The 22,709-nt window shown below is 40.9% G+C and overlaps 1 protein-coding gene and 1 long non-coding RNA gene across 2 annotated transcripts in view; both read right to left on the bottom strand.

The window, feature by feature from the left end:
• The window catches only part of LOC139750888 (uncharacterized), a 330,261-nt gene that overhangs the window by 146,643 nt on the left and 160,909 nt on the right, over positions 1–22,709 (bottom strand). The window lies entirely within an intron of this gene.
• The window catches only part of LOC139750703 (uncharacterized), a 231,517-nt gene that overhangs the window by 140,386 nt on the left and 68,422 nt on the right, over positions 1–22,709 (bottom strand). The window contains exons 5-6 of the mRNA XM_071665380.1: positions 14,000–14,140; positions 1–147 (exon numbers count right to left, since the gene is read on the bottom strand). Coding sequence (XP_071521481.1) covers positions 1–147; positions 14,000–14,140 — 288 coding nt within the window. The remainder of the gene's footprint in view (positions 148–13,999; positions 14,141–22,709) is intronic.

Below are 22,709 nucleotides of genomic sequence, written 5' to 3'. Positions count from 1 at the left end.
CTTTATGGTGTTATCATGAGAACCTGAAACTATTCGATGATCATCAAACTGCACACACGAAACACCTTCTGTATGTCCTTCAAATGTTCGCACGTGACAATGAGCTCCCAACCAATTTCGATGGAGTCGGTAACGCTCTATAAATATCTATAAAGATAACACATTATTAAATGTATATCTAAAACAGGACTAAAATAAAGCTGAAACAAAACAAACACATTCACTGATCTCTTTATCCTCCCATGACACAAATAATGCCCTTCTAATTAGAATGAAAGTATACTCCATAAATAAAAAAGGAAACTACAACAGAACACTCTGATTATTCACTGAATAAAAATAATAAGACAGAGCACCTATGAGTACATATGCATACATGCTGTTTTGCTGTGATGGCAGGGTTAATGTGTGGTGCTCATCACCTGAGTTGTGTGTTGAATAACAACTCTTCTCTTATCTGTCTTTACGCTGCCCATTGCTTGTTTTGATTGATGTGTTATGAGAAATTTTTCATCATCCATTTGTTTGGCATAGTTGTCAATTCTCAGTTCATCTGAGGGAGTATCTACCTATCTAAGAGTACTGATAATGAGATTTAGCAAAAAAAAAAACGGTCAGTGCAAAGCACTCAATGCACAAAGCAAATCTACATCTCATAAAAAAATGTTCACAACCCACATCCTCTATCTGTTTTAAAAACTTACACGTTGTGATCAAGTCATCCCTTACACGTCTCCCCATCAAAGTGGGCTCATCTAAAGCCTTTAGCATTTCCCTGTAACTAAACAGTCATAATTTCTGGTTCCATCTTTGTCTTCCTCTGGACATTCTCTATTAGCTTTCTGTGCTTCTATAGGTGAGGTGACCAAACCTGAGAGGCACATTCTACTTTTGGCCTTATGAAGGATACCAAAAACTTGTTAAGTATTCCTTATCCATACACTTGAAAGCTATTCTGACATTTGCTATAGGATCGTTTGTCTCCTTTATCATTCTGTTAATATGAGACCATGACAACAGGCTAAGGACAACATTAACTTCAGAGTCCTTCTCACATACAGAATCCTGAAGCTTATTTCCTGCCAAATAATAACCATGTTGAGGCTTTCTTTCACTAGGTCCCATTCTCATCACTTAACTTTTGCTTGGGTTGAATTTCAACATGTATCAGACCATGCATTCTTCCACCATTTCTCTCTTCCACTACATTTCCTCAGGCCAAAGGAGGTTAATTCTAACATTAACCCCTTTAATCATAGTATCATACACTCTCCTTGTAAACTCCCTGTACTGCAATTATTACACATGCCCAAACCACCTCAAAGTTATTATGTTTCACCCGCTTTCCCACTCCGCAATTCATTCCCTTTGCATTCCCTGCCATACCACAATCTCTCATAGACCCCCTCATTCTTTCTTCATTCCTTCTAGTCATACTACAAGCTCCTCTCAAATAGCGAATTTTCACAGCTTAGACTCTTGAACAGTGACTCATTCCATGCCCATGTTTCGGCTACATAGGTCAGGGTTGGGAGGACTATGGTATCCCTTAAATCTTTCTTCACTTCCATACTTACAAACTACCCTTTATCATTCTACAAAGGGAACCAATGACTCTTATACCCAGTAATACTCTCTTCCTTACCAATCTTCCATTTCACTAAGCTTACACCAGATAGCTCCTAAATACTTAAATTCTCTCACCTCTTTTATTCTTTCTTCCACCATATCTAAAAGAGTTTAGTGCAAAATCTATACTTTCACTATTTCCTTTCAAACACTGTTACTTAACTTTTATTTGTATTTACCTCCTATTCCCTATACTAGCAAACATCATGAAACATGCTCCTTATGCAACTCCTTTTCACTCTCAGCAAACAACATAGTATCATCCAAAACAGGCTTGTCACTAGCCATCATATCTCACTGCCACACTTCATCTCTGCCCTTCCTTTCACAAGGCTTGCTTTCACCTTTCTTATCATTTCATCCATATACATGTTAAAAAGCCATGGTGACATCACACAGCCCTGCCTCACAACCGCATTTATTGAGAAACTTTCACTCAACTCACCATCCACTCTTACACATGCATATGCTACTCTATAGAAGGGTTGCACACCATCCAACTGTTGTCCCCCTACGCCATGTATCCTTAAAACAAAAAGCAGTCCACTCAACTCTCTGTGTTTTCACGATACCCTTAAGAGATGCATACAGCTTCTTACCTTTTACTAGATACTTTCTTACACATCCCCTACATTTCCTAAAACCCCCTAGCTCCTCAATTATTCTCCATTCAGTCACTTTCATTGCTCTCTCAATCAACACTCTTGCATACACTTTTCCTGGCATACTTAACAGACTTATTCCCCTATAATAGCTACATTAATCCCTAACACCTTTACCTATGAGTAAAGGAATAATAGCTTTCACTCAATCCTCAGACACAACCTTCTGTTTCAATGTCACAATATATATCAAATGCACTCAATTTATCATACTTTCTCCTCCTTCCTTAAACATTTCAGCAATAGTCCCATCAAATCTAAGTACATTTCCTACCTTCAACCTCACTATTCACCTTTTTACCTCCCTTCATGTTATCGATCCCTGCACTTGTAACCTCCATACCAATGTAAATAACAACTATAACTTCACCTTCTCCCACATTCATCAATTCTCCAACATACACTTTCCATCTTCCTTTCACTTCCTCCTTTTGATTCAGCAACTCCCCTTCCGTAATAATGACTAACATTTCAACTCTTACAACCACCTCTTTCCGTTTTCACCTCCTTCTAATACAATTTCTTATTTTCTATAAATTTTTCACTTAACTTTCTTCCGAAATCTTCATCTACTCTTTTTTCCCTTTCCTCAATCAGCTTCTTAATAATCTGCTTTCCCATCTTACATTCTCCCCTCTTCCTTTGCTGAACTTACTTTTGTTGATATATAAAAAGACCATTAATGTATATGCAAGAATACTGTACATGTACAGTACTGTACAATAATTCATATGGACATGCATGAATATTGTGCATGCACAGTCCTATACAATAATTTATACTGAGTGATATGACTGTGCCATGAACCAACAAAGACTTATGAAAAAGAAAGTGTGTGCAATACATGAATCCATGTTTAAGCAAAAACTGAAAATGTTAATTGGTGAAATGAGAAACAAGTGAATGAGCCATGAGAGAATGAATCATTTGAGGAAGCATACTCTTGATATAATAAGATGACCTGATATTTTATTTTGCGACCGTTGGCTAATGGTTCAAACAAACTTTTAATACACATTCATATCACTAACTCTGTAGTTAAGTGCTACTTAACGATGACCATGAAAATATAAAACACCAACCACCATGGAGAAATGGAAAAAAATCACACGAGAGAGGCACTGATGTTTTCAGCTGATAAACTATTTTCTTTATGTGCATTAGATTACTATTTTAGTTACCAAAAAATATGGTGGATTCCATATCAGTTAAAACATATTGTTATACAAGCCTATTCACTTTCAAAAGAGATCCTTTCCCTCTTTTCTGATGTGTTTCTGCTGAAATGAAATATTTGTCATATGTTTCTGCTGAAATGAAATATTTGTCATAAGTGTTCTTACACATAACTTGGTCCTCCATACTTTCCAGGGAGTCACCAGCACACATGACCTGAAGGTTACAGCCATGTACTCATAGTAGTGGAAGTAAGGGTACTGAGGTGATAACAATTATTTCCCATGCCTTTCTAGTTAAAGAAGAGATATCTGCAGGCTACATATATTATGATATATCAGCTGGATATCAAAACAAAGGTGGTGAAAGTTAAATCATCATGTGACATTGGGAGTAGTCCTCTAAGGATAGTCAGATTACAGCGGGAGCAGTTTAGGAGTTACACATCAGTATCTGAAACCATGTTCATCCCCATTTGCATTAAAAAAAATCTTTTATGGAATTATGGATCATCACTCAAAAATACTAGAATATACTATAAAGATTGCAAAATATCTTTGTGTTGGTCTGGTCCTCTGCTACTAAATTCAACAAATCTGACTGCTTCCAGCAAAAAGTAAGGATAGAGATGTTACTTTTATTTCTTTCTCATGAACTTGTTACTGGACTCCACATTCTTGGAGGCTACACAGTGAGTAAAAAGGCACCTTCAGCAAGGATGTATCATCATCAAAAGAGTACAGTTTCATTGAGGAGCTTCCATTCCAAAGACGTTCATGATTTCCTTATTACTGATAGCAGCACAGCCTCAAACCTGGAATTACTCAAAACTGGGGTTATGAAATCAAAATTAAAATCTGAGCTTGTTTTCATACTGTACTCTTATTTCATACACAGGCACAGCATTGGTGGTGAATAATCTATCTATCTATATCTCTGATGCCCATTCCCTTGGCAACTCCCTCAAGGGGTGGTCATGGCAAAAGTCTCCATAAATACTGCTTCTCAGACTTTCGTGCCTCACCCTTAACACACCACTGGCAGAGGGCAACTCATGTTCAGTGTTTCCTGAGGCTCCTATCTAATCTTCCAACAGACTACCGCTACTTACTGTGTCTATCTAATGCTACTGCCTTATTTTCTAACCTATTACCTACTACCACCTCATTTTCCTGCCTACTATCTCTATCTACTGTTTCCACCTAATGCACTGGCATAACATTCCTACCAACTACTTTTACCTTCTGCTCTTACCATTCTGCCAAAAGGCAGGGTAAGCACATAAAACTTCACTGCAGAAAAACCTAGAGCTATGAAGAGTGAGTTGTGTGAGTTAAGTGTTGTTAAGAGTTGTGTGTAACATGGAGAGATTGTATGTTTGAGGACAGAATTCCAGTAGTCCACATGTGGGTAAGGTAAAAAGAAAAGATGACTGAGTCAAAGGAATGCCACTTAACAACCACCAAAAAGCTGGCTCAGTAGAAATATTACACTGCACATGCTAAAGATGTAGTTCAAAGAATATGAAAAGCTGGCACATGTAGAGGAGGACATTGAATGTTTTGTCTCATTCCTTATCTTCTACTTATTTACATACACTAATTCTACATCATGCACACGTACAATGTTGATAGTGAATAACATGAATATACTATACTATCCCTGGGGATAGGGGAGAAAGAATACTTCAGAGGAATTCCTCACATGTAGAAGGCGACTAAAGGGGACAGGAGCGGGGGGCTACAAAACCTCCTCTCCTTGTATTCTAACTTTCTAAAGGGGGAAACAGAAGAAGGAGTCACGCAGGGAGTGCTCATCCTCCTCGAAGGCTCAGATTGGGGTGTCTAAATGTGTGTGGATGTAACCAAAATGAGAAAAAAGGAGAGATAGGTAGTATGTTTGAGAAAAGGAACCTGGATGTTTTGGCTCTGAGTGAAACGAAGCTCAAGGGCAAAAGGGAAGAGTGGTTTGGCAATGTCTTGGGAGTAAAGTCAGGGGTTAGTGAGAGGACAAGAGCAAGGGAAGGAGTATCACTACTCCTGAAACGGGAGCCGTGGGAGTATGTGATAGAGTGTAAGAAAGTAAACTCTAGATTGATATGGGTAAAACTGAAAGTGGATGGAGAGAGATGGGTGATCATTGGTGTATATGCACCTGGGCATGAGAAGAAAGATCATGAGAGGTAAGTGTTTTGGGAGCAGCTAAGTGAGTGTGTTAGCAGTTTTGATGCACGAGACCGGGTTATAGTGATAGGTGATTTGAATGCAAAGGTGAGTAATATGGTAGTTGAGGGAATAATTGGTGTACATGGGGTGTTCAGTGTTGTAAATGGAAATGGAAGAGCTTGTAGATTTATGGGCTGAAAAAGGATGGTGTTTGGGAATACCTGGTTTAAAAAGAGAGATATACATAAGTATACATATGTAAGTAGGAGAGATGGCCAGAGAGCATTATTGGATTACATGTTAATTGATAGGCGCATGAAAGAGAGACTTTTGGATGTTAATGTGCTGAGAGGTGCAACTGGAGGGATGTCTGATCATTATCTTGTGGAGGCGAAGGTGAAGATTTGTAGGGGATTTCAGAAAAGAAGAGAGAATGTTGGGGTGAAGAGAGTGGCGAGAGTGAGCGAGCTTGGGAAGGAGACTTGTGTGAGGAAGTAGAAGGAGAGACTGAGTACAGAATGGGAAAAGGTGAGAACAAAGGAGGTACGGGGAGTGGGGGAGGAATGGGATGTATTTAGGGAAGCAGTGATGGCTTGCGCAAATGACGCTTGTGGCATGAAAAGCGTGGGAGGTGGGCAGATTAGAAAGGGTAGTGAGTGGTGAGATGAAGAAGTAAGATTATTATTGAAAGAGAAGAGAGAGGCATTTGGATGATTTTTGCAGGGAAATAATGCAAATGAGTGGGAGATGTAGTGGTTTCGATGGTATTGCAGTGGAATCTATTAAAAAAGGGGGTGACTGTATTGTTGACTGGTTGGTAAGGTTATTTAATGTATGTATGATTCATGGTAAGGTGCCTGAGGACTGGCAGAATGCTTGCATAGTGCCATTGTACAAAGGCAAAGGGGATAAGAGTGAGTGCTCAAATTACAGAGGTATAAGTTTGTTGAGTATTCCTGGGAAATTATATGGGAGGGTATTGATTGAGAGGGTGAAGGCATGTACAGAGCATCAGATTGGGGAAGGGCAGTGTGGTTTCAGAAATGTTTGAGGATGTGTGGATCAGGTGTTTGCTTTGAAGAATGTATGTGAGAAATACTTAGAAAAGCAAATGGATTTGTATGTAGCATTTATGGATCTGGAGAAGGCATATGAAAGAGTTGATAGAGATGCTCTGTGGAAGGTATTAAGAATATATGGTGTGGGAGGCAAGTTGTTAGAAGCAGTGAAAAGTTTTTATTGAGGATGTAAGGCATGTGTACGTGTAGGAAGTGGAAAGTGATTGGTTCTCGGTGAATGTAGGTTTGCGGCAGGGGCGTGTGATGTCTCCATGGTTGTTCAATTTGTTTATGGATGGGGTTGTTAGGGAGGTGAATGCAAGAGTTTCGGAAAGAGGGGCAAGTATGCAGTCTGTTGTGGATGAGAGCTTGGGAAGTGAGTCAGTTGTTCACTGATAATACATCGCTGGTGGCAGATTCATGAGAAACTGCAGAAGCTGGTGACTGAGTTTGGTAAAGTGTGTGAAAGAAGAAAGTTGAGAGTAAATGTGAATAAGAGCAAGGTTATTAGGTACAAGAGGGTTGAGGGTCAAGTCAATTGGGAGGTAAGTTTGAATGGAGAAAAACTGAAGAAAGTGAAGAGTTTTAGATATCTGGGAGTGGATTTGGCTGCGGATGGAGCCATGGAAGCAGAAGTGAATCATAGGGTGGAGGAGGGGGCGAAAATTCTGGGAGCCTTGAAGAATGTGTGGGAGTCGAGAACATTACAACAATGTAGGAACCACTTTTCCTTCAAACATACCAATTTTTGCCTTCTGAGATAATATTCTCGCCTTCCACACAATTTTCAACACTCCCAGAACTTTTGCCCTCTCCCCCATCCTGTGACTAAATTCCACTTCCATGGTTCCATCCACTGCCAATCCCCTCCCAGATATCTAAAACACTTTACTTCCTCCACTTTTTCTCCATTTAAACTTACCTCCAAACTGACTTGTCCTTCAGCCCCACTGCACCTAATAACCTTGCTCTTGTTCACATTTACTCTCAGCTTTCTTCTTTCACACACTTTACCAAACTCAGTCACCAGCTTCTGCAGTTTCTCACATGAATCAGCCACCAGCGCTGTATCATCAGCGAACAACAACTGACTCACTTCCCAAGCTCTCTCACCCACAACAGACTGCATACTTGCCCCTATTTCCAAAACTCTTGCATTCACCTCCCTATCAACTCCATCCATAAACAAATTAAACAAATATGGAGACATCACACACCCCTGCTGCAAACCAACATTCACTGAGAACCAATCACTTTCCTCTCTTCCTACTTGTATACATAACTTACATCCTCGATGAAAACTTTTCACTGCTTCAAGCAACTTGCCTCCCACACCAAACTTTCTTAAAACTTTCCACAGAGCATCTCTATCAACTCTTATCATATGCATTCTCCAGGTCCATAAACTCTACATACAAATCCAGTTGCTTTTCTAAATATTTTTCAAATACATTCTTCAAAGCATACACCTGATCCACACATTCTCTACCACACTGCTCTTCCCCAATCTGATGCTCTGTACATGCCTTCACCCTCTCAATCAATACCCTCCCATATAACTTACAAGGAATACTCAACAAACTTATTTTTTTTTTTTTTTTATTATACTTTGTCGCTGTCTCCCGCATTTGCGAGGTAGCGCAAGGAAACAGACGAAAGAAATGGCCCAACCCCCCCCATACACATGTATATACATACGTCCACACACGCAAATATACATACCTACACAGCTTTCCATGGTTTACCCCAGACGCTTCACATGCCTTGATTCAATCCACTGACAGCACGTCAACCCCAATATACCACATCGTTCCAATTCACTCTATTCCCTGCCCTCCTTTCACCCTCCTGCATGTTCAGGCCCCGATCACACAAAATCTTTTTCACTCCATCTTTCCACCTCCAATTTGGTCTCCCTCTTCTCCTCGTTCCCTCCACCTCCGACACATATATCCTCTTGGTCAGTCTTTCCTCACTCATTCTCTCCATGTGCCCAAACCACTTCAAAACACCCTCTTCTGCTCTCTCAACCACATTCTTTTTATTTCCACACATCTCTCTTACCCTTACGTTACTCACTCGATCAAACCACCTCACACCACACATTGTCCTCAAACATCTCATTTCCAGCACATCCATCCTCCTGCACACAACTCTATCCATAGCCCACGCCTCGCAACCATACAACATTGTTGGAACCACTATTCCTTCAAACATACCCATTTTTGCTTTCCGAGATAATGTTCTCGACTTCCACACATTCTTCAAGGCTCCCAGAATTTTCGCCCCCTCCCCCACCCTATGATCCACTTCCGCTTCCATGGTTCCATCCGCTGACAGATCCACTCCCAGATATCTAAAACACTTCACTTCCTCCAGTTTTTCTCCATTCAAACTCACCTCCCAATTGACATGACCCACAACCCTACTGTACCTAATAACCTTGCTCTTATTCACATTTACTCTTAACTTTCTTCTTCCACACACTTTACCAAACTCAGTCACCAGCTTCTGCAGTTTCTCACATGAATCAGCCACCAGCGCTGTATCATCAGCGAACAACAACTGACTCACTTCCCAAGCTCTCTCATCCCCAACAGACTTCATACTTGCCCCTCTTTCCAAAACTCTTGCATTTACCTCCCTAACAACCCCATCCATAAACAAATTAAACAACCATGGAGACATCACACACCCCTGCCGCAAACCTACATTCGCTGAGAACCAATCACTTTCCTCCCTTCCTACACGTACACATGCCTTACATCCTCGATAAAAACTTTTCACTGCTTCTAACAACTTTCCTCCCACACCATATATTCTTAATACCTTCCACAGAGCATCTCTATCAACTCTATCATATGCCTTCTCCAGATCCATAAATGCTACATACAAACTTATACCTCTGTAATTTGAACATTCACCTTTATCCCCTTTGCCTTAGTACAATGGCACTATGCATGCATTCTGCCAATCCTCTGGCACCTAACCATGAGCCATACATACATTGAATATCCTCACCAACCAGTTAACAATAATTCCAATGCAATACCATCCAAACCTGCCGCCTTGCTAGCTTTCATCTTCAACAAAGCTTTCACTACCTCTTCTCTGTTTACCAAATCATTCTCCCTAACCCTCTCACTTCGCACACCACCTCAACAAAAACACCCTTTATCTGCCACTCTATCATCTAACACATTCAACAAACCTTCAAAATACCCACTCCATCTCCTTCTCACATCACCACTACTTGTTATTACCTCCCCATTAGCCCCCTTCACCCATGTTTCACCCAGGTTCCCATTTGTTCTCTTATCTTATGCATTTTATTTACCTCCTTCTAAAACATCTTTTTATTCTCCCTAAAATTCACTGATACTCTCTCACCCCAACTCTCATTTGCCCTCTTTTTCACCTCTTGCACCCTTCTCTTGACCTCCTGCCTCTTTCTTTTATATATCTCCCAGTCATTTGCACTATTTCCCTGCAAAACTCGTCCAAATGCCTCTCTCTTCTCTTTCACTAATAATCTCACTTCTTCAACCTACCACCCACTACCCTTTTTAATCTGCCCACCTGCCACACTTCTCATCCCACAAGCATCTTTTGCACACGTCATCACTGCTTCCCTAAATACATCCCATTCCTCCCCCACTTCCCTTACGTCCTTTACTCTCACCTTTTTCCATTCTGCACTCAGTCTCCCCTGGTACTTCCTCACACAAGTCTCCTTCCCAAGGTCACTTACTCTCACCACTCTCTTCACCCCAACATTCTCTCTTCTTTTCTGAAAACCTCTATGAATCTTCACCTTTGCCTCCACAAGATAATGATTAGACATCCCTCCAGTTGCACCTCTCAACACATTAACATCCAAAAGTCTCTCTTTCACGCGCCTATCAATTAACACGTAATCCAATAATGCTCTCTGGCCATCTCTCCTCTCTCCTACTTACATACATATACTTATGTATATCTCTTTTTTTTTAACCAGGTACTCCCAATCACCAGTCCTTTTTCAGTACATAAATCTACAAGCTCTTCACCATTTCCACCCCATGTACACCAATTATTCCCTCAACTGCCACATTACTCGACTTTGCATTCAAATCAACCATCACTATAACCCAGTCTCGTGCATCAAAACTGCTAACGCACTCACTCAGCTGTTCCCAAAACACTTGCCTCTCATGATCTTTCTTCTCATGCCCAAGTGCATAGGTCCAAGTAATCACCTATCTCTCTCCATCCACTTTCAGTTTGACCCATATCAGTCCAGAGTTTACTCTCCTACACTCTATCACATACTCCTACAACTCCTGTTTCAGGAGTAGTGCTACTCCTTCCTTCCTTTGCTTTTGTCCTCTCACCAACCCCTAACTTTACTCCCAAAACATTCCTAAACCACTCTTCCCCTTTACCCTTGAGCTTCATTTAACTCAGAGCCAAAACATCCAGGTTCCTTTCCTCAAACATACTACCTATCTCTTTTTTTCTCAGCTTGGTTACATCCACACACACATTTAGACACCCCAATCTGAGCCTTCAAGGAGGATGAGCACTCCCCAAGTGACTCCTTCTTCTGCTTCCCCTTTTAGAAAGTTAAAATATAAGAAGGGGAGGGCTTCTATCCCCCTGGTCCCATCCCCTTTAGTCGCCTTCAATGACACATGGGGAATGCATGGGAAGTATTCTTTCTCCCCTATATATATATATATATATATATATATATATATATATATATATATATATATATATATATATATATATATATATATTTTTCTTTCAAACTATTCGCCATTTCCCGCATTAGCGAGGTAGCGTTAAGAACAGAGGACTGAGCCTTTGAGGGACTACCCTCACCTGGCCCAATTCTCTGTTCCTTCTTTTGGAAAATTAAAAAAAAAAAAAAAACGAGAGGGGAGGATTATATATTATATATATATATATTATTATAGATTATATATATATTTTTTTTTTTTTTTTTTTTTTTTTTTTTTTTTTTTTTTTTTATACTTTGTCGCTGTCTCCCGCGTTTGCGAGGTAGCGCAAGGAAACAGACGAAAGAAATGGCCCAACCCCCCCCCCCATACACATGTACATACACACGTCCACACACGCAAATATACATACCTACACAGCTTTCCATGGTTTACCCCAGACGCTTCACATGCCCTGATTCAATCCACTGACAGCACGTCAACCCCTGTATACCACATGACTCCAATTCACTCTATTCCTTGCCCTCCTTTCACCCTCCTGCATGTTCAGGCCCCGATCACACAAAATCTTTTTCACTCCATCTTTCCACCTCCAATTTGGTCTCCCTCTTCTCCTCGTTCCCTCCACCTCCGACACATATATCCTCTTGGTCAATCTCTCCTCACTCATTCTCTCCATGTGCCCAAACCATTTCAAAACACCCTCTTCTGCTCTCTCAACCACGCTCTTTTTATTTCCACACATCTCTCTTACCCTTACGTTACTTACTCGATCAAACCACCTCACACCACACATTGTCCTCAAACATCTCATTTCCAGCACATCCATCCTCCTGCACACAACTCTATCCATAGCCCACGCCTCGCAACCATACAACATTGTTGGAACCACTATTCCCTCAAACATACCCATTTTCGCTTTCCGAGATAATGTTCTCGACTTCCACACATTTTTCAAGGCTCCCAAAATTTTCGCCCCCTCCCCCACCCTATGATCCACTTCCGCTTCCATGGTTCCATCCGCTGACAGATCCACTCCCAGATATCTAAAACACTTCACTTTTGGAAAGAGGGGCAAGTATGAAGTTTGTTGGGGATGAGAGAGCTTGGGAAGTGAGTCAGTTGTTGTTCGCTGATGATACAGCGCTGGTGGCTGATTCATGTGAGAAACTCCAGAAGTTGGTGACTGAGTTTGGTAAAGTGTGTGAAAGAAGAAAGTTAAGAGTAAATGTGAATAAGAGCAAGGTTATTAGGTACAGTAGGGTTGAGGATCAAGTCAATTGGGAGGTGAGTTTGAATGGAGAAAAACTGGAGGAAGTGAAGTGTTTTAGATATCTGGGAGTGGATCTGGCAGCGGATGGAACCATGGAAGCGGAAGTGGATCATAGGGTGGGGGAGGGGGCGAAAATTCTGGGAGCCTTGAAGAATGTGTGGAAGTCGAGAACATTATCTCGGAAAGCAAAAATGGGTATGTTTGAAGGAATAGTGGTTCCAACAATGTTGTATGGTTGCGAGGCGTGGGCTATGGATAGAGTTGTGTGCAGGAGGATGGATGTGCTGGAAATGAGATGTTTGAGGACAATGTGTGGTGTGAGGTGGTTTGATCGAGTAAGTAACGTAAGGGTAAGAGAGATGTGTGGAAATAAAAAGAGCGTGGTTGAGAGAGCAGAAGAGGGTATTTTGAAATGGTTTGGGCACATGGAGAGAATGAGTGAGGAAAGATTGACCAAGAGGATATATGTGTCGGAGGTGGAGGGAACGAGGAGAAGAGGGAGACCAAATTGGAGGTGGAAAGATGGAGTGAAAAAGATTTTGTGTGATCGGGGCCTGAACATGCAGGAGGGTGAAAGGAGGGCAAGGAATAGAGTGAATTGGAGTGATGCGGTATACCGGGGTTGACGTGCTGTCAGTGGATTGAATCAAGGCATGTGAAGCGTCTGGGGTAAACCATGGAAAGCTGTGTAGGTATGTATATTTGCGTGTGTGGACGTATGTATATACATGTGTATGGGGGTGGGTTGGGCCATTTCTTTCGTCTGTTTCCTTGCGCTACCTCGCAAACGCGGGAGACAGCGACAAAGCACAAAAAAAAAAAAATATATGTATATATATATATATTTCATCAGCTTCTCTTCAATTTGACTATATCCATACTCAACTTGTAACCAAAAAAGGTCATCATCCACAGGTAATACTAAATCATCTGAGTAACACTAACTAAACCATTCACTCTGCACTGTGCAGCTTATGCCCAAGTTTTGTTTAACCTGAAACACTAGATACTCTATCTACACTGCCCATCCATTATCTTGCTTATCCGTGTTTGATCTTCTCATATATACTTCTCATTCAAATTAGTTATTATATTTCTAACAACATACAGGTCCAGACCATGCACAACATTCAAACTGCTTTATGCTTTTTAAGAAAAAGACATTTCAATTTCACTATATATTTCTAAGGAGTGAAAAAAGTAAAAATCATGGTCAAAGAAATACATGGCTTTAAAACGTTAATCATGTAGCATATGTATATAGTGAATCCCTAATATCATACAAAACCCAAAGCCTGAAAGCAAACTATACCTGTTTCCAGTCTATTGAGCCATCCTTACGTAAACAGTGATTTAACTGTTTATTGTGGGAGGGTTGTGAGAGTTGCCATTCACGGCGAAGGGAGAGATTCCGCCACAAGCAGTCACGTGAGGACAAACTGTACCATGCTCTGAAAACAGAAGGTTAAAATTGTACTAGAACTATTTCATACCACTGTAGAAAAGAACTCAAATTTATCTGCATGATGAAATGGACAGAATACAAATGAGCAGGGGATACAAAACTGGCAACATGTAAAAAGCAAGGTACTCTGTAATCATTCCAAAAGTGACAAGAAATTGACCTGATCTTCCTCTTAGCCCAAAACTTCAAATCTTCCTAATATATGCAATTTTGATGCAAGAATGTAACAAAAAGCTTCCACAGAACTTGCTACAACGGCATCCATCACGATTAACCCTTAGACCTGTTCTCCCTGGGAACCCCACCAAAGGGAAGGCCACAATAAAAGTCTCCATAGCTGCTTCTTAGCCTGTATAGCCTTACCCTTAACAAGCAAATGGCAGAGGGCAACTCTAGTGTAGTGTTTCCAAAGGCTCCCACCTGTTGTTCCCATTAACAACTTCTACCTATGTCCTTGTCTCATATTCCAACCAACTACTTCTACCTAATGTTACTGCCCAATCTTCCTTCTACTACTTCTATCTATGGCTCCTACCTTTTTGCTAAAAGGCAGGGCTAGCACACAGCACTCACTGCAAGAAAACCTTAAGTAATGAAGAATAAGTTGGAATAGTCAAGTGTTGTCAAATGTTGTGTGTTCTAGGTATTATGTGGACAGAATGCTAGCAGTCCATGTTTGGGCAAAACAGAAAGTATTCCTAAATTATGACATTCTAAAAGATAAAACACAAACATTTGTACATCTAAGGCAAATAAACCTCATGAGAAAGAATATGAATGTTTAATATTCACTAACTTTGACCATAATTTTTAGCATGAGTAGCTGCTGTACAGTGAATGAAGATTAATACAGGTTGCTCTGAGGAGATTGGCATCATCATGACAGTTGCTGTCATTTCAGAAGCCAATACAATGGTTAAGGAGTGAGCGATGAATGGGAAATGCGTAGGAAAGCATTGCTGGCACATGTGAAAGATGCATGCAGCATGTATACAGTGGGAGTTGGAGAGGTGAGAGGGGGTAAAGAGTTGTAAGAGTTGTGGGATAACAAAGTAAAATTACTGACAAAAGAGAAAAGGGAGGTATATGGGTGGTGAGTGGAGGGAAGGAATGCAAGAGATTAGGGAATGTATAAGAGAAAGCAGCAGGAGGTTGAGAGGAAGGTGCAGGATATGAAAAAGAAGGCAAATGAGAGTTGGGGTGAGTAAGCAGCAGTTAACTTCAAGGAGAGTTAGATATTTTGGAAGGAGGTAAATATACCCCCTCCCAACATATGTTCGAGTTCCATTCTAATAAACCAATCGGATCTTAAAATGGACATAAGTCAGACTTATGACAGCATGGCATGTAAAATTCATATATATGTGCAACATTCTTTAATCCTACACAATTTCTATCATACATGTACAACATTCTTTCAACCCATTCAATTTCTCTCTTGATTATCTCGTTTTTTATTAACCAGCTTTATTATATGATTCTGTAGTTTCTATGTATTATCTAAAATTCTTTAGTTCATATTTCATAATTCTTATTTCTTAATTCATACTTTTTCCCATTCATCTGTACTCATGGTTGTAAACATAGGTCATAAATAGAGGATCAGGTGTAGTGTGTGAAAAGCAAAAGAACTAATGAAGAGATCGGTAAAGGGGCGAATGGAGAAATGGTAACAAGTTGTGATGAAGTGAGGAGGAGATGGAATGAGTACTGAAGGACTGCTGAATGCATTTGATGATACAGTGGTATGTGTAGGGTGTTTGGGTCAGGATGATATGCAAAGCAAGAGAGTTAGAAGAGTGGTTTGGTGACGAGAGAAGAGGTAGTGAAAGCCTTTTAAGTGGCAAGATGGCAGGATTTTCAGAGTATGTATCGATAGTGGTGAGGCCTGAGGAATGGCAGAGTGCATGTATAGTGCCATTGTATAAAGGCAAGGTGGAAAAGCATTAGTGTACAAACTACAAAAGTATAAGTTTATTGAGTGTACCTGGTAAGTCGTATTAGGGGGCAGTGCCTGAAAGAGTGAAAGCATGTACAGAGCATCAGACTGGGGAAGAACAGTGTGGTTCAGAGGCAGAGGATATGTGGATCAGCTGCTTGCTTTAAAAATTGTACAGGAAAAATACTTAAGAGTAATGGGTGGATTTGTACATGGCATCTATGGATCTGGAGAATGCACATGATAGTGTTGACAGAGGTTGTAAGAATATATGGTGCAATAGGAAAGCTGCTAGAAGCAGCATGAAGTTCTTATCAAGGGTGTAAGGCATGTGTATGAGTAATAGAGTGGAAACTAAATGGTTCCCAGGGAAGGTTGGTCTGTGGCAAGAGTGTGTGATGTCACCATGGTTGTTTAATTTGTTTGTATATGGATGGTGGGGTTGGTAAATGTGAGAACCTCGGAGAGAGGGGTAAGTATGCTGTCTGTAGATGAAAAGGCCTGAGAAGTGAGTTAGTTGTTGTTTGCCAATGATACAGCATTGGTGGCTGATTCAAGTGAGAAACTGCAGAAGTTGGTGACTGAGTTTGGAAGTGTGTGTGAAAGGAGAAAGCTGATTGAATGTGAACAAAAGCAAGGTTATTAGGCTTCACAGAGTTGAGTGACAGGTTAGTTGAGGTGGAAGTTTGATTGGAGAAAAATTGAAAGAAGTGAAGTGTTTCAGATACCTGGGAGTGGACATGGCAGCTAATGGAATGAGGGACATAGAAGTGAGTCATAGGGTGGGGGAGGGTACAAAGGTTCTGGGAGCACTAAAGACTGTGTGGAGAGAACATCATCTGTGAGGGCAAAAACAAGTATGTTTCACAGTATATTAGTCCCTAAATTATCATGAGGATGCAAGGCACAGGCTACAGATATGATTGTGTGGAGGAAGGTGGTTTGATCAGGTAAGTCATGAAAAGGAAAGACAGATGTGTGGTAATAAAAACAGTGTGGGTAGAGAGCAGAAGAAGGTGTTGTGAAATGGTTTGGACATATGGAGGGAATGAGTGAGGAAAGGTTGCAAAAAGAATATGTGTGTCAGATGTGGAGGGAAAGAGGAAAATGGGGAAACCAAATTAGAGATAGAAGGATGGAAAGAAAAAGATTTTCAGTGACTGGGTCCAGAACATGGGACAGAGTGAAATGAAATGATGTGGTATACCAGGGTTGAAATGCTGTAAGTGGCTGAACCAAAGCATTTGAAGTATCTGGGTTAAATCATGTATATATATATATATATATATGTATAAGAGTGGAGGGGCCATTCTTCATTTGTTTTCTGGCACTACCTCGCTGATGTGGGAAATGGTAATCAAGTATAATAATAATAATAATAATAACAATATCAATAACGATAACAATAATAATAACAATATTACTATTGGGGTGTCTAAATATGTGTGGATGTAACCAAGATGAGAAAAAAAGGAGAGATAGGTAGTATGTTTGAGGAAAGGAACCTGGATGTTTTGGCTCTGAGTGAAACGAAGCTCAAGGGTAAAGGGGTAGAGTGGGTTGGGAATGTCTTGGGAGTAAAGTCAGGGGTTAGTGAGAGGACAAGAGCAAGGGAAGGAGTAGCACTACTCCTGAATCAGGAGTTGTGGGAGTATGTGATAGAGTGTAAGAAAGTAAATTCTAGATTGATATGGGTAAAACTGAAAGTTGATGGAGAGAGATGGGTGATTATTGGTGCATATGCATCTGGGCATAAGAAGAAAGATCATGAGAGGCAAGTGTTTTGGGAGCAGCTGAATGAGTGTGTTAGTGGTTTTGATGCACAAGACCGGGTTATAGTGATGGGTGATTTGAATGCAAAGGTGAGTAATGTGGCAGTTGAGGGAATAATTGGTATACATGGAGTGTTCAGTGTTGTAAATGGAAATGGTGAAGAGCTTGTAGATTTATGTGCTGAAAAAGGACTGGTGATTGGGAATACCTGGTTTAAAAAGCGAGATATACATAAGTATACGTATGTAAGTAGGAGAGATGGCCAGAGAGCGTTATTGGATTACGTGTTAATTGATAGACGCACGAAAGAGAGACTTTTGGATGTTAATGTGCTGAGAGGTGCAACTGGAGGGATGTCTGATCATTATCTTGTGGAGGCGAAGGTGAAGATTTGTAGGGGTTTTCAAAAAAGAAGAGAGAATGTTGGGGTGAAGAGAGTGGTGAGAGTAAGTGAGCTTGGGAAGGAGACTTGTGTGAGGAAGTACCAGGAGAGACTGAGTACAGAATGGAAAAAGGTGAGAACAAAGGAGGTAAGGGGAGTGGGGGAGGAATGGGATGTATTTAGGGAAGCAGTGATGGCTTGCGCAAAAGATGCTTGTGGCATGAGAAGCGTGGGAGGTGGGTTGATTAGAAGGGGTAGTGAGTGGTGGGATGAAGAAGTAAGATTATTAGTGAAAGAGAAGAGAGAGGCATTTGGACGATTTTTGCAGGGAAAAAATGCAAATGAGTGGGAGAGGTATAAAAGAAAGAGGCAGGAGGTCAAGAGAAAGGTGCAAGAGGTGAAAAAGAGGGCAAATGAGAGTTGGGGTGAGAGAGTATCATTAAATTTCAGGGAGAATAAAAAGATGTTTTGGAAGGAGGTAAATAAAGTGCGTAAGACAAGGGAGCAAATGGGAGCTTCAGTGAAGGGGGCTAATGGGGAGGTGATAACAAGTAGTGGTGATGTGAGAAGGAGATGGAGTGAGTATTTTGAAGGTTTGTTGAATGTGTTTGATGATAGAGTGGCAGATATAGGGTGTTTTGGTCGAGGTGGAGTGCAAAGTGAGAGGGATAGGGAAAATGATTTGGTAAATAGAGAAGAGGTAGTAAAAGCTTTACGGAAGATGAAAGCCGGCAAGGCAGCAGGTTTGGATGGTATTGCAGAGGAATCTATTAAAAAAGGGGGTGACTGTATTGTTGACTGGTTGGTAAGGTTATTTAATGTATGTATGATTCATGGTGAGGTGCCTGAGGATTGGCAGAATGCTTGCATAGTGCCATTGTACAAAGGCAAAGGGGATAAGAGTGAGTGCTTAAATTACAGAGGTATAAGTTTGTTGAGTATTCCTGGTAAATTATATGGGAGGGTATTGATTGAGAGGGTGAAGGCATGTACAGAGCATCAGATTGGGGAAGAGCAGTGTGGTTTCAGAAGTGGTAGAGGATGTGTGGATCAGGTGTTTGCTTTGAAGAATGTATGTGAGAAATACTTAGAAAAACAAATGGATTTGTATGTAGCATTTATGGATCTGGAGAAGGCATATGATAGAGTTGATAGAGATGCTCTGTGAAAGGTTTTAAGAATATATGGAGTGGGAGGCAAGTTGTTAGAAGCAGTGAAAAGTTTTTATCGAGGATGTAAGGCCTGTGTACGTGTAGGAAGAGAGGAAAGTGATTAGTTCTCAGTAAATGTAGGTTTGTGGCAGGGGTGTGTGATGTCTCCATGGTTGTTTAATTTGTTTATGGATGGGGTTGTTAGGGAGGTGAATGCAAGAGTTTTGGAAAGAGGGGCAAGTATGCAGTCTGTTGTGGATGAGAGAGCTTGGGAAGTGAGTCAATTGTTGTTCGCTGATGATACAGCGCTGGTGGCTGATTCACATAAGAAACTGCAGAAGCTGGTGACTGAGTTTGGTAAAGTGTAAGAAAGAAGAAAGTTAAGAGTGAATGTGAATAAGAGCAAGGTTATTAGGTACAGTAGGGTTGAGGGTCAAGTCAATTGGGAGGTAAGTTTGAATGGAGAAAAACTGGAGGAAGTAAAGTGTTTTAGATATCTGGGAGTGGATCTGGCAGTGGATGGAAACATGGAAGCAGAAGTGAATCATAGGGTGGGGGAGGGGGCGAAAATTCTGGGAGCCTTGAAGAATGTTTGGAAGTCGAGAACATTATCTCGGAAAGTAAAAATGGGTATGTTTGAAATAATAGTGGTTCCAACAATGTTGTATGGTTGCGAGGCATGGGCTATGGATAGAGTTGTGCCCAGGAGGGTGGATGTGCTGGAAATGAGATGTTTGAGGACAATATGTGGTGTGAGGTGGTTTGATCGAGTAAGTAATGTAAGGGTAAGAGAGATGTGTGGAAATAAAAAGAATGTGGTTGACAGAGCAGAAGAGGGTGTTTTGAAATGGTTTGGGCACATGGAGAGAATGAGTGAGGAAAGTTTGACCAAGAGGATATATGTGTCAGAGGTGGAGGGGACAAGAAGTGGGAGACCAAATTGGAGGTGGAAAGATGGAGTGAAAAAGATTTTGAGTGATCGGGGCCTGAACATGCAGGAGGGTGAAAGGCGTGCAAGGAATAGAGTGAATTGGAACGATGTGGTATACCGGGGTCAACGTGCTGTCAATGGATTGAACCAGGGCATGTGAAGTGTCTGGGGTAAACCATGGAAAGTGTGTGGGGGCCTGGATGTGGAAAGGGAGCTGTGGTTTCGGTGCATTATTACATGACAGCTAGAGACTGAGTGTGAACGAATGGGGCCTTTGGTGTCTTTCCTAGCGCTACCTCGCACGCATGAGGAGGGAGGGGGTTGTTATTCCATGTGTGGCGAGGTGGCGATGGGAACAAATAAAGGCAGACAGTATGAATTATGTACATGTGTATATATGTATGTCTGTGTGTGTATATATATGTGTACATTTGAGATGTATAGGTATGTATATTTGCGTGTGTGGACGTGTATGTATATACATGTGTATGTGGGTGGGTTGGGCCATTATTTTGTCTGTTTCCTTGTGCTACCTCGCTAAAGCGGGAGACAGCGACAAAGTAAAATAAATAATTATTTATTTTATATATTATACTTTGTCGCTGTCTCCTGCATTAGCGAGGTAGCGCAAAGAAACAGACAAAAGAATGGCCCAACCCACCCACATACACATGTATATACATACATGTCCACACATACATATCCATACCCATACATTTCAATGTATACACATATATAAATACACAGATATATACATATATACGTACACATGTTCATAATTCATACTTGCTGCCTTTATGTTTATGGATGGGGTGATTAGGGAGATAAAAGCAAGAGTTTTAAAGAGTGGGGTGAGTATGCAACCTGTTGGAGATGAGAGGGCTTGGGAAGTGAGTCAGTTGTGGTTTGCCAATGATACAGCTTGGGGGCTGATTCGAGTGAGAAACTGCAGAAACTGGTGACTGAGTTTGAGTGTGTGAAAGCAGAAAGTTGAGAGTAAATGTGAATAAGAGCAAGGTTATTAGGTTCAGTAGGGTTGAGGGACAAGTTAAATGAGATGTAAGTATGAATGGAGAAAAATTGGGAAGTGGAATGTTTTAGATATCTGGGAGTGGACTTGGCAGTGAATGGAACTTGGAAGCAGAAGTGAGTCACAGGGTGGGGGAGGGGGTGAAGGTTTTGGGAACTATGAAGAATGTGTAGAAGGAGAGAACGTTACCTCTTAAAGCAAAAATGGGTATGTTTGAAGGAATAGTAATATTACATGGTTGCAAGGCAAAGTTATACAGAGGAGGGTGGATTGTTGAAAATGAAATGTTTGAGGACAATATGTGGCGTGAGGTGGTTTGATCGAGTAAGTAATGAACGGGTAAGAGAGATGTGTGGAAATGATAAGTGTGTGGCTGAGATAGCAGAGGGTGTGTTGAAATGGTTTGGACATATGGAGAGAATGAGTGAGGAAAGGTTGACAAGAGGATATACGTGTAAGATGGATCTGGAAAAGGCATATGACAGAGTGAACAGAGATGCTTTGTGGAAGGTCTTAAGAATATACAGTGTGGGAAGTATGCTGCTAGAAGCAGTCAGAAGTTTTTATCAAGGGTGTAAGGCACGTGTAAGAGTATGAAGAGAAAAGAGTGATTGGTTCCTAGTGAAGGTTGGTCTGATGTACCCATAGTTATTTAACATGTTTAAGGATGTGGTGGTTAGGGAGGTAAACGCAAGAATTTTGGAGAAAAGTGTGAGTATGCAGTCTTTTGGGGATGAGAGGGCCTGGGAAGTGAGTCAGTTGTTGTTCGCTGATGAAACAGCACTGGTGGTTGATTCAAATGAGAAACTGCAGAAGTTGGTGTATGAGTATGGAAAAGTGCAAGAAAGGAGAGAGTTGAGAGTAAATGTGAATAAGAGCAAAGTCATTAAGAGCAAAGTCATTTAGTTAGCAGGTTTGAGGAAAATGTTAGTTGGGATGTGTGATGGAATGGAGAAGAACTGGAAATACTGAAGTGTTTCAGACATTTGGCAGAGGACCGAGCAGCAAATGGAACCATGGAAGCGGAAGTGAGTCACAGAGTGGGGGAGAGGGCAAAGGTTTTTGGAGTAATGAAGAATGTGTGGAAGGAGAGAACGTTATCTTGCAGAGCAAAAATGGGTATGTTTGAAGGAACAGTAGTTCCAACAATGTTACAAGAGTTATAGGGTTGTATGTAGGAGGGTGGATGTGTTGGAAAAGATATGTTCGAAGACAATATGTGGTGTGAAGTGGTTTGATTCAGTAAGTAAGTGAGAGAGATGCATGGAAATAAAAAGAGTGGGGTTGAGAGAGCAGATGAGGATGTGCTGAAATGGTTTGGACATATGGAGAGAATGAGTGAGGAAAGATT

This window comes from Panulirus ornatus, chromosome 10 (genome assembly GCF_036320965.1).
Source record: "Panulirus ornatus isolate Po-2019 chromosome 10, ASM3632096v1, whole genome shotgun sequence".
Classification (NCBI taxonomy): Eukaryota; Metazoa; Arthropoda; class Malacostraca; order Decapoda; family Palinuridae; genus Panulirus; species Panulirus ornatus.
The sequence above is the reverse complement of the archived record's forward strand: the minus strand, read 5'-3'. Positions and strand labels throughout refer to the sequence as shown.